We start from the raw sequence: 12,447 nt of genomic DNA, 5'->3' as shown, positions 1-12,447 counted from the left end.
ATGTTCGAAGTTTTTAGGATTAGCAGGGTATTATAGGATATTCATTAAAGACTTCAGCAAGCTAGCCTCGCCATTGTTTAGCCTCTTGGCAAAAGATGTTGAGTTTAAATGGACTGGCGATTGTCAGAAGGCTCTGAATGAATTAAAGGACAAGTTGGTGTCTGCCCCAATCTTGAGAGGTCCAAACTGGGCCCTACCTTTCCACATCCACACTGATGCCTCGAACAAAGCCATAGGGGCAGCCTTAGGACAAGTTGAACAAAAACTTCCATATAGGAATTCTTGGCCGTGGTCCATGCACTGAACAAATTCCGACATTATATCACTGGATATCAAACATTTGTACATACTGATCATGCTGCAATTAGATATTTAATGAATAAACCAGATGTGAATGCTCGTATTATTAGATGGTTACTTTTGTTGCAGCAGTTTGATTTGACTATCGTTGACAAACCAGGTAAAGAAAATGTTGTTGCTGACTTTTTGTCTAGATTGGATTTACCTGTAGGAGAGGATGGAACAGGGGATGACCAGATGCCAGATGAACATCTGTTTGCTATTTCAATACTCTCTCCATGGTTTGCTGATATAGCAAACTACCTTGTCTCAACACAGTTTCCTCCGCACCTATCCTCAAGAGAGAAGAGCAGGATCATACGGAAGAGTGCCTCATTCACTTGGATCGGGGGCAACCTGTTCAAGCTTGGCCCTGATCAGATCTGCGTTGTGTAAGGGAGGAGGAAGTCTTTGATATCCTCCTAACCTGTCATGACGGGCCTTGTGGAGGACATTTTGCAGCCAAAAGGACTGCCTTCAAAATCCTGCAGGCAGGCTACTATTGGCCCACGCTTCATCAAGATGTCAGAAGGTATATCAGCCAATGTGACCGATGCCAAAGGATGGGGAAACCGACTCCAAGGGACGAAATGCCTCTCCAACCTCAAGTGACTCTTGAGCCATTTGAGAAGTGGGGTATGGATTTTGTGGGTCCAATCAATCCTCCTTCGAGGCAAAGGTCTTACATCATTGTGTGCACAGACTACCTGACAAAGTGGGCAAAAACCAAGGCAATCAAAGCAGTGGCAGAAGAAAAGGTGGCCGAGTTATTAAGAGAAAACATCTTCTACAAATTTGGCTACCCAAGAGAGATAGTCACTGATCAAGGAAGCCAGTTCACCTCCAACTTAATTGAAGACCTACTCGCTCATCACAAAATCAAGCGTAGGACTTCCACCCCCTATCATCCTCAAACAAATGGGCAAGTGGAAGTCACCAATAGAGTATTGGAAGGGATCTTGACTAAGGTGGTGAGCAGCAGCAGGAAAGATTGGGCAGATCGCCTGGTTGAGGCCACATGGGCTTACAACACCACTTGGAAGACCACAACCGGCTTCACACCTTATGAGCTGGTCTATGGGAAGAGAGCTTTGCTGTCAATTGAGTTCGAATACAACACCTTGAGGATGGCAGCTCAGCTGGACCTGGATCTCAGCCATGCCCAACAAGAAAGGTTATTGCAGCTGAATGGATTGGACGAGCACCAAATGCAGGCCCTTCTCCACTCAGAAGTGGTTCAACTTCAGAGGAAGGTGCGGCATGACCAACACCTCAATGACAAGCAATTTCAGCCGGGAGATTGGGCGCTGTTGTATGATTCCAGGCATAAGGATTTCAAGGGGAAGCTGAGAACCAGATGGCTGGGACCATATGCAGTGGAAAAATGTAATGACAATGGATCTGTTCTTACTCGGACCATTGATGAGGAGGCCATCCCTATTCTTGTCAATGGGCATCGACTAAAGATCTACAGAAAACCTCTTACAAGGCAGGAATTCATCAAAACTGTGGAAAAATCAGTGCTGGTCATAGAGAAGGGTTCTGCCTCTGTTTTGGGCATACCCTGAAGATCTTAAAATAATAATAATAATAATAATAATAATAATAATAAAGATCCTTGGGTGAAAACCTTTCTGAGGCTCCCAAGGCAGATGGTAGGGGTGAAAACCTCATTGAGGCGTCCCTGCTGTCTTTCTGAAAATGTTTGAAAAAGACCCTTGAGTGAAAACCTCTCTGAGGCGCTCAAGGCAGATGGTAAGGGTGAAAACCTCATGGAGGCGCCCCTACTGTCTTTCAAAAAAAAAAAAGAAAAAAAGAAAAAAACAAACAAAAAAAAACATGGAAAGCAAGTTCACAATGTGGCAATGCATGCAGGTTGCAGGTATTCCATGCAGGAAAAGAGGCCCCTCAACTCAAAGACAAAGGTCCCTACTATACTACCAGGTGACCTCACCAGCACTCCCTCCAGAAACACTCATCTCTTCCAAGGTCTGGGCATGATTTGATCACAGTTTAGCCTTCTACAGGAAGCTACAGGACTTTCTATAGGAAGTTCTGTATTTCTACAGGAAACTTCCTGTAGAAGCTTTGGACGGCCTAGAACTGACTGTGTGGGGAGATCTAACGCCCGAGGTCCGACACGGAGGCATGCAAGCTAATGTTTTCTCCATCACGCACTGCTGTCGCCTCCTTCTACCACCCCAGTTGCCATGCAATGGAAATACCTGCACAGTCAAATCAGAACATTGAATTATCAGAGGAAGCAATTCTCAAATGGAAAAAAGATGCAGAGACACCATGCACTACTTATCAAAGCCATCCGAGGGCCCTGCGATCGTGACCGTGATGCCACCGTCTCCACCGTTTCGGCATGCACCCGAGGAGGAAAAACTGCTACAGGACATCCTACAGGAATCCCGTAGCAGTTCATCCAGCTAGAGTGTACACCATCAAGGCGCCTGCAACACATAGAGCGGGCACATGCACCATCCGCAGCCAGGTAATAAGCGTTGTAACCAACAATAGTCTGCGAGGAGGAACCCCTGTGCCTGTGCATGAAGCAGCAACAAGCAAATCCAATCACCCTCGTCCCGAAACCTGAAAATAACGTCGCAGCCGCACAGGTAAGTGCCTCACCCTTTTTTCGTCAAATTACATGAATAATACTCTAAAATGTTTGCAAGTGTGGAAATGAATGGGTTGAGCAGTCGGGTAGCCATTCAACTGGCCACCACGACCAGTCAGATGGTCTCGTCAGATTTGGAAAGTGGTGGTCGTGGCAAGCAAAACGGGTAATGGACACGTGAGAAGCGTCCAGTCAGGGAGAAGCGGCGATTTAACGGAAATGGCGGCGGCAGATCTGCAGGGAATGATGCGGCAGTCAGGGAGACTTGCAGTGAAATGAGTAGGTGACGTCGTCCAACGGTCCGGCAGGGACAACTCACCCCCGCGCCACGAGTTTGGCCGGGATTCAAATCCACCGGTTAGATCGTCACTCCACTCATTTATCACCAGCCGTTTTGCAGTCGAGTAAGCATCCGAATTTCTCTGAAGCTTGTTACTCCAAGTCCTCGGCTCGTTCAGACATTTGGTGGTGGCACAGAAGGCACAGAACCACTGACGTGCTCTCCGGAACCTGTGCGCTACTTCTACAGGAAGCTGCGCTACAGGAAGCTCGCCGCTACAGAGGAAAATTGATCTATTCACGTCAAAGGTGGCGAATTGGAAATGGTAAGCCTAAACCTGTTCCTCCCATGCAATTGGTTTGAAGGGTGGCGAAGTCGACGTCCTCAAAAATGTAAAACTACATTCTGAGCATAAAATTGCAAGCGTCGTCTTCCTTTTGCATGAAAATTGTCTTCGTAGTATATGCAGGGTTTTCTACAGGATGTGGTTTGTAATTGAGCCCTTGTCAAGGCTCATCTGTAGATGGTCAAGAATTCACGAATTGTGTGCGTGACAGAGGCGTAGTTCTATGCTTTGTCCCAAAGAAATCCGAAAGGCCATCTTTTGATACGCACCCGCCACCTCCGGCTAACATAGCAGGCTTTCACCATGCTGGGTGGATTCATCAGAAAGGAACCGACAGACTCAAAGAAGCTACGGGAAAACCCGGAGGTGGTAGAACTGTTCACTCGTGCGCGATGGATGTCGTTCTGCGACAAGCTTCAAGGTTATGATGATGAGGTGGCAGAGGATTTCCTGCGAGCTTTGAAGCCAAAATAAAAAACGCTGGCCATTGTCAATTTCAGGGGTTTGAATCTCAGACTCACCCCACAGTTCATCAGCAGAGTCACTGACCTCCCAATGGGGGTACCGTGGGACAAGGAGGAGAGGAAATTAGGCCAGAAGGCTAAAAAGGAGTTCTTTCCACCGGAGGAGAAATTCTCAGAGGATAAGAACGGGGTTCGCAGAGCTAGCCTACAGCCGCTTTGGAGTGAGGTCAGCCTCCAAATTATGAAATATATCACGTGCGAAGGACGATTCAGCATCGTATATGGGTACCATTTCCGGCTACTCACAGAATTGAGGCACCAAATGGACCTACCTTCAGAAAATAAGCTAAGTATTCCTTACTTCCTCCTGCAGTCCATGACTGAATGTGCCACCAAATTACGAGAGGGCACGCCAGACCAGGTAGCCCATCATGGGCTCATTAAGCTCCTCGTGGAGGATGCACTCCACACCTACACAGTCCCTCTCTCGTGGTAAGCCTTCCGAAATCTGACTAAGGATGGCGATATCAAAATGTTGACCGAGGAGCTCACCTCCTACAGCAGCAAGGAGAAGGAGTCAGTACACACAGAGAAGAAAGGGAAAGGCCAAGAACCCGCGGCCAAAGCACCAAAGAAAGAACAAAAGGGGAGGCAAGAGAAACCCCAGGTTGCCGAAAAGGAGGGTGAAAAATCCACATTGATACCCAGAGAGAAAAGGCTACAGAGTAGGGTGGAAAGGACGGAACAAGTCCACGTCAGTAAAGGCACCTCGAAAGCAGCCTCACCCAAGTCAAAAGGAAAAGCACCCTCAACCAAACAGGCTAAAACGGTGCCACCTGTTTCTACAGGAAAACCAAAAACGGCTTCTAAAGGAAGCCAGAAATCAGCTGATACAGGGCCTTCTACAGGAAGCCCTGAGAAAGGAAAACCAAAGGAGAAGACAACCGAAATTCTTGCAAGGGAGGCAGCAGCCGTGCTGGCCACCCTTAGTACACCTCCTAAGCCAAAGGAAAAACGAAAGAGGGAGATCCCTCTGTATTTCAAAGCCAGGAGAAGTGTGAGAATCAAAACAGGCAGGCCCCAACCTCCATCCAGCAGCCCAATTACTATAGAAGATACCCCTACCTCGCCAAGGGAGAGGTCCCCCTCAAAAATATCAGTCACTTATGAGCGGGGGAGCCCGAAGACAACTACTTGGAAGGAGAGAATGGACAGGTTGGCTTCAAAAGCCCGGCTACAGGATGCTGAGGCCATTCTACAGGAAACATTGGCCCGACTTAAGGAGACAGAGAGGATGGAGGGAGAGGCACCCTCATCACCACTTAGGGAAGACGAAGTAGAGCCACCGAGGGAAGAAGAGAAAGAGCATATTCCGGAACCTAGTCCCCAGCCAAGCTTGAGCTCGTATTATAACTTTTTGGAGGCTGGGAAAATTATTCCACAAAAATTCACAGTGCCGCTTTTCTTTGCGTTGGAGGAAGAAAGAGTGAGAACCCACACGTGGATGAAAATAGCTAAATCAAAAGGAGTGGCAGATATAGTCCCCTTGGAGGAACAACTCAAGGAGGCAAGAAAAGAATTAGCTATGGCCAAACACGTGGCAAACTGCCAGCGGGTATTCCTACAGGAAGAGAATGAGAAACTTAAACTGCAGCTACAGGAACTGAAGAAGGAAAAGGGCACATCCTCAGGGGACACTACAGCAGAACATCAAGGCAGAGAAGGACTGCAAGTTGGTCTCGGGGAGCCAACCTCGCATCTACAGGAAAGGGAACTGCAAGCACAAATCGAGATACAAGCTCTCAAACAGAAGTTGCAGCGAAAAGAGGCACAACTGGCTTGCATGGCCAGTTGGGCCATGGATGCTCTACAATGCAGACAACCGACCAAATCCTATGGCCTGTACCTACGAGACCAGTGGCTGCAATTTCAGATTAATGCATTGGCACAGAGGGGTATCTCCCAACTCCAAGACCCCCAGCAGTTCACAACGTTATGCAATAGCAGTTCATCAGAGGATAAGGCCAAACTCTCAGAGTTCTATCTCCATAATTTGGCCCTTCCTAATGTGACTTCATGGGATTCCAACACAGTTGTAGGGGATTGCAGTTGATGGCATTTGCCTCATGGTTGAACCATGAAGAAAAGAGGGCAGCAGAGGTCAAAGAGGTCATGGACCGAGAATTATATGAGCCACTGCTGATTAGAGCAGAGCGAGGGTATCCCACTGCATTGATATAGGCCCACCAACACTTAGCCACCAACCCTCAAACTTTATTGAAATACATGGATCAGCAGGCCCAAGCCATAACATATTTCGAGGATATGGAGAGACTATTAGGGGACAACTGTGTTCATGCTTGCACCCGCTGATGGAACACATTGTCCCACAGCCTTAAAATCAAAGAATATCATACTCCAACTCGAATGAGGGAAGCTCTAGCACGGGTGCCCCTCTACAAGAAGTCCATACAGAACCTCCAAGCCAGCTGGATTGGCCTCAAGCTAAGCCCACCTCTACTGTTAGGATTGATGGAAGGCAGAACAGAAAAAGAAGAGCATAAGCAGTGGGAAGAGGTGGAAAGGAAGGCTGGGTTCCATGCCAGTGAGGAGGAGACCACTTCAGAAGCCTGGGATGTGAGGGTGGCGGTGAAAGCAATGAAGGACGAGGAGCTGGATTAGTTGCTCAGGGATGAGCAATCATTTTAGCTGGGGGGTGATGATGAGCCCCAAATTTGGTAACATTTTGGGCTCATTTGGCCTAACTACCTTTGCTCAATCCTTCATTTTTCATAACTTATGCATCATTTTTTAGTATGTTTATGTCATTTGTATGAATAAGGGCAGTCACTATTCCTAGGTGGCTAACACGTGCTCATTTCAAGTTTTTTGACACATGATTGGAACAAAACCGGGAAGATAAGGACCAGGAGACAGCTAAGATGGGGTTGAGGATTCGTAGGAGGGTTGTCCACAGCATTAAATGGCCTTCCTCGGGATCTTCACCCCCAACTCTGAGCTCCAACAGCCACCACAACCGGATTTAGAAGGCAGCCAAACGGATTTTGAGGAAGCAGCAGTTCACTCCTAGTTTGGTCAGCCAAGTCCCACTGATTTAGGAGGCCAGCTTGGGGCCTCGTGATGTATAAATGATAAGGCCTTAGCCTTCGAAAAGGACTTTTGAAACATTGTTGCACATTCTGCACTTCGAGCTGCTAGCTTGGTTTTTCTCTTTTGTAGCCATTATTGGCATGCTATTTGACTTATGATTATTATTTTTTAATGGAAAGCAGTCAGATTTGATCTCAGTTCTGAGCTTTTAAAGGAGCCATAGCTCTCGGGGTTGGGCCCAACCTGAGAGCCTAAGGCCTCCTTCTTCTGTATTGTTATCTTTTCTTTCAACATTATGGTTTTCTTTACATGCATTTGAAACGCAGTTTGTTGAGTTAGATTTCTTGGCGTGGTTAAGTAGGTCATTGTTAGAAGATAGAGTTGCTTCAGCTGTTTAGAATAAAGTGAAGATATTGGAGTTGATAAAAGTTCCAGAAAAGGGTTGCCTGCACACTCATTTTCACCTCTTTCTAGGGGCTGGAATTGCAGACAGTGCTACCCACCAAAAACATTGGTTTACGTACTCATGCAATCTTTGGGGCAATATTTTCGTTTGTAGGAGTTGTCCATGCATTCAGACCTCTTGGAATGTTTCTCTGCTTCAGTGCCATACATGGTTTTCCTTAGAAATAACGTTGCTGTTCATTGGTTCCATTAAACAGTTAGGAATGTTTTGATTATGTGTAGGACGTGGATGATTTGATTCAGTTTACACTGTGCAGTGCTACTCCCTCACCCTCTCATCCCTCTAAGCCTTGCCCAGGCCACTTGCTCACCTCCCAATTAGACCCCTTGTCTCTCAGCTACTCTACTGCCCACGTTATCCTCCCTTTTCGGCCTTCCATTCCCTCTACCCTCCTTTAGACAAACTAGCTTAGCACACCCCCTCATCATCTCATCTCTCTGTCACTAAGTCATTACAAACCCCTCTCCTACCTCCCTATCCACCCATGCAGCCTCTTCCACTCACCCATCACCCAAAATCTGATTGTAGAACATCCTGTAGGAATTACTGAACATCCTGTAGAAATTCTGAAACATCCTGTAGAACCCCTGCAGACTTCCTGTAGAAGCTCATAAACGCGGTCTCTTGGTAGCCAAACTTTGTGAAACTCTCTGGAAAGGGTAGGGACCCCTTAGACCCTCTCTGAACTTTCCCAACCTTTTTCAAGCCTTTCTCTTCCTTGATCCACCTTTGCACAGTAAAAATCTAGTTAAAGGCACATGCATGATAATTCTATTAATTGAAACAAAAATACAAAAGATGTTTTCTTCAGATAGAGGTAGTCTAGACACATTCATTTTACCTTCATAGAAGTAATGGCATCTCTTTCAGTAGTTTGCATTTCCATCTCTGCATCAGTAAGACTAGCTGGTAGAATTAGGGTTTGCTAGGGTTTGCGTTTCTTGTTGGCTTTCAGTTCCTTTCTGCAAATAGATTAGCTTCCTTTGAGATTAGCTTTCATCCATCAGTTAAAAATATTCTTCTAAGAGCTCATAGAAGTTGGCTTGAGCCCCTAGCGGACTTGTGCCAGCTGACCAAGTGACAGCTGCAGCAAGAGCTAGTACTTGTGCATACAGCGCCGTCGCTTCCAAGTTTGTTACGAACTACCGGGTTGATAAAACTAAAGAAGGAAGCTCCAGGAGTTGTAGCATTATTGCTACAATACTGGAGCCCACCACCAGTCATTCCAAAATATGTATGTTTGCCATTTACATTTTACATAATATAGATATCAACACTTGTAAAGAGTTACTACATATGTTTCTCGTTCATTGTCTACATGCTATACATTGATCTCTTGCTTGCTAAGCTATTCATTTTATCGCTCAAACATGTCATACAAAAAAAAAATTGAAGAAGAAGGGAACGAAATATTTTTAATCTTGTTTCTCTCCTCTCAATGATAGATGCTGAAAGAACATATGATTTCATAGCATTCCTAATTGCATGTTTTTCCTTCTACCTAATCTACCTACCTTCACCGATGTTGAAATAAAAAAATATTAATTCTATGTTAAAAATATAATGTTTCAATTTCACAATGGATTTACACCCAATAAAATGAGATACCAAACATGCACTACTTGTTTATGAAAACTAACAATTATTACTTGTACTTGTTTAGATATGCCAACAAACAATCAAATTGCAGCTAAAAACAAGCAGTGACGTATTCTTTATGCACAACAAAAGGATCGAATAAATGCACGCTGTCGACTACTTTATGAAAACCACAACAACCCTACTACTTCCTCTACATCCCTTCCCACCTCAAATGCTCTCCCACCTATACAAACCAACCCACTGCACATTCATCAAATCCAATATAACCCTCCCCTTAACGAAGAACACCGTCGCTTTCGCGAAAGGATTGATGGACTTTCTACCTTGCATGTTTTCACAATATGCAAGGAAGCATACCCAGGAATGAAAACAAAGCTTTTCCACGGTAGAATCTCTTGTTTTCGTTGTGCATCATCTAAATCTACCAATCGTTTTTCTGAACTAAACAACATGGACCCTGGAGAACAACCCTATGTCCTTCACCAATTAACACGGGTTGAAGAAATTCTCATTGCACATGTCAACCCCATTCTACAAGTCACTCATTCCCGTGGTGGTCAATACAAATATAGTGGCCATACAATTAGCTTCCCTCAAGACATCACCACTATTGCCAAATACTTACCCCGAATGATGTCTAACTTAGACATCCTCATTGTGAAAAGGAAAAATCCATCTGAAAAGGCTTACGAATTCTTCGTTTGCAAATCACGTGTCCTTGCAGCCCTTGAAAACAAAATAAAATATGACCCTTACTACCGTGATGTTCAATTCAATTCATCTGCAATTTCTGCGCTCCCAGATCACCCTATAGACATTTCTTCTCTTCTCCATAGTGTAACCACCTCCTCTTTTGAACCCCATCAAACCACTACTGATTCTACTTATAATCCTGATGTCATGCTACCTCCATTAGAAATCCAACCCTCTTCTTTCGTTCCAGTACTCCCAAATTCATGTATTGAGCGTGAACACATTTGTAACTATTTGCACTTGACCCATTCAAATTCAACAAGCTCTATCGATTGGCCTCCAATATCTTTAACTGCTATAAATGAATACAACACCATCGGCCTCTTTGCCATGGCATTCCCCACACTCTTCCCTACAGGCATCGCAATGATCATGCAACCAAGGCTTACAAAAGTTGAAATGCATGAATATGCTTTACACTTGCTGCACTACCATGATAACCGCTTTGGCCAACACCCAAGATTCCGCTACTATCTTTATAACATTCTAATGCGCCACCGTAGCCAAGCAACAACTAGTGTTTTCGTGAAGAAGTACATTGAGAACAACTTGCCAACAACGGTTTCAGACCTACGCCAGTGTCTTCATGACTCTCCAGATTCAAGATTACCAGAGCAAATAATGCGGTTCGGTTCAGCTCTACGAGGAACACGGTCTTTCTGGAACAAACGACGATCTGAGCTGACTGACATGATCACGCAAATAGGAAGCCCAACATTCTTCTTCACTCTCAGCGCAACTGATACTAAATGGCATGACTTGCACACGATCATGCCCACCAGTGTTCCTTCCAATTCAGTCAACCCCTTCCAATGGAAAATCCAAAACATAATTAAAAACCCACATCTAACAGCCCAATATATGCATTGTAGATTTACAATTTTCCTTGAAGAAATCCTGCAAAAAGGCCTCCATGCAATCGACTACTGGTGCAGGTATTATTTAATATCCATTTCCCTCTACATTAATTTTATACATTGCATATATATGTATTAACCAAATGTAACCTTCATATTATATTCAGATACGAATGGCAACATAGAGGATCCGCACACATTCATGGCTTCCTCTGGCTACAAAATGCACCAGACATGGACACACTTGATTGGGACAATGCATTAGAAGTTGCTAATGCACATAAATATTTCGACCACTACGTAACTGCTTGGAATCCACGTCAGGCAGAACACCGAAATATTCCGCTTCACCAGTCAACAATTCATAACCCGTGTCTCCTTGGCACAACAGCAATATTCGCGTCCAAACAGTTTGAAGACTATACAGAGCTCGTCAACTGCGTTCAACGTCATAAAAAATGTCATGAATCTTCTTGTCTTCGTAAGAAAGACAATGTGCTTAGCTGCCGATATGGAGTACGTGGGAATTGAAGTCCACTTCTTCACTTTTCATTGATGATAAAGGTCATAAAACCTATGTCCCTGCTCACAATGATGAAAGATTGAATATTCACAATGCCGATCTACTCTCTATTTGGAGAGAAAATGTTGATTGCCAACCAGTCCTTTCTCGCCATGCTGTATTGAAATATATTTCAAAGTATGCAACAAAAGCAAAGACAAGATCTGAGAACTACCGTCAAATGCTATCACGGCGATCACAAAGTGCCCTTCCAGAAGCACCTACTGGTGCTGTCATCCGAAAACTCCTTACAGAAACCATTGTAGATAGAGACATTGGTGCACAAGAAATATGCCATATGTTACAAAAGCTACCTCTCTCTCTTTGCAGCCGTACATTCCGTTCTTTGAATGTTGACAGGGCTGTTTTCAAACGTGTTTCACAAGATACTGAAAATCTTGGTTCGACACCAAACTTTATCGTTGCATATATGAACAGGCCTGCCTCACTAGAACCCCTGCCCCTCCTTGAAGCTGCTCGCTCGTGGTCATATTATGCCCAGCGGAGAAAAACCAATGGAAACACATATTCCCCCCAATGATTGTACATGTCTTGCCCCGTTACAATGTCATTCCTTCCTCTGCTATTCCTTCTTATGCCACCTTCTATTGGAGTGAATTACTCTTGTATTTCCCCTTCTGAAAACTCCCTGATGATATTGGTTCAACTGATGTAGAAATTATTGCACACTGGGAATAAAAAAAGGGTACATATACACCATGGCATGTCCATCGAGAAACCGAGAACCTACAAAGCCCACCTACTGAAGATCAAACTACCCCACACACCCCCCTGATTCCATGCAGATGAATGAATGGAAAATCCTCTCTCAGCTACACCCAGGTTACAATATTGCAATTGATGACCTCGACATGATTGGCTACTGCGACTTCGATGTCAGCCACAATTGGTCACAAAATACTCTCCCTCCCCCCTTGCAAGAAACTGCCATAAATTTCATTGAATTCAACCGCTCAACCATTCAAAACCGACATCATTCTTTTTCCAACCTTCCCCATGATCATAGATTATCCCCTACCC

The 12,447-nt window shown here is 44.8% G+C and overlaps 1 protein-coding gene across 1 annotated transcript in view; it reads left to right on the top strand.

Annotated features, from left to right (window-relative positions):
- LOC149162076 (uncharacterized) overlaps nt 1–11,947 on the top strand; it is a 36,930-nt gene extending 24,983 nt beyond the window's left edge. Inside the window, exon 3 of the mRNA XM_089435094.1 lies at nt 11,348–11,947. Coding sequence (XP_089291220.1) covers nt 11,348–11,947 — 600 coding nt within the window. The remainder of the gene's footprint in view (nt 1–11,347) is intronic.
- Nucleotides 11,948–12,447: the final 500 nt, after the last annotated feature.

The sequence above is a fragment of the Pinus tabuliformis genome, chromosome 5_2, assembly GCF_031772625.1.
Source record: "Pinus tabuliformis cultivar Carrire ecotype Pingquan chromosome 5_2, CPIR1, whole genome shotgun sequence".
NCBI classification, from domain to species: domain Eukaryota; kingdom Viridiplantae; phylum Streptophyta; class Pinopsida; order Pinales; family Pinaceae; genus Pinus; species Pinus tabuliformis.
Note: the sequence above shows the minus strand (reverse complement) of the source record. Positions and strands in the feature narration are given on the sequence as shown.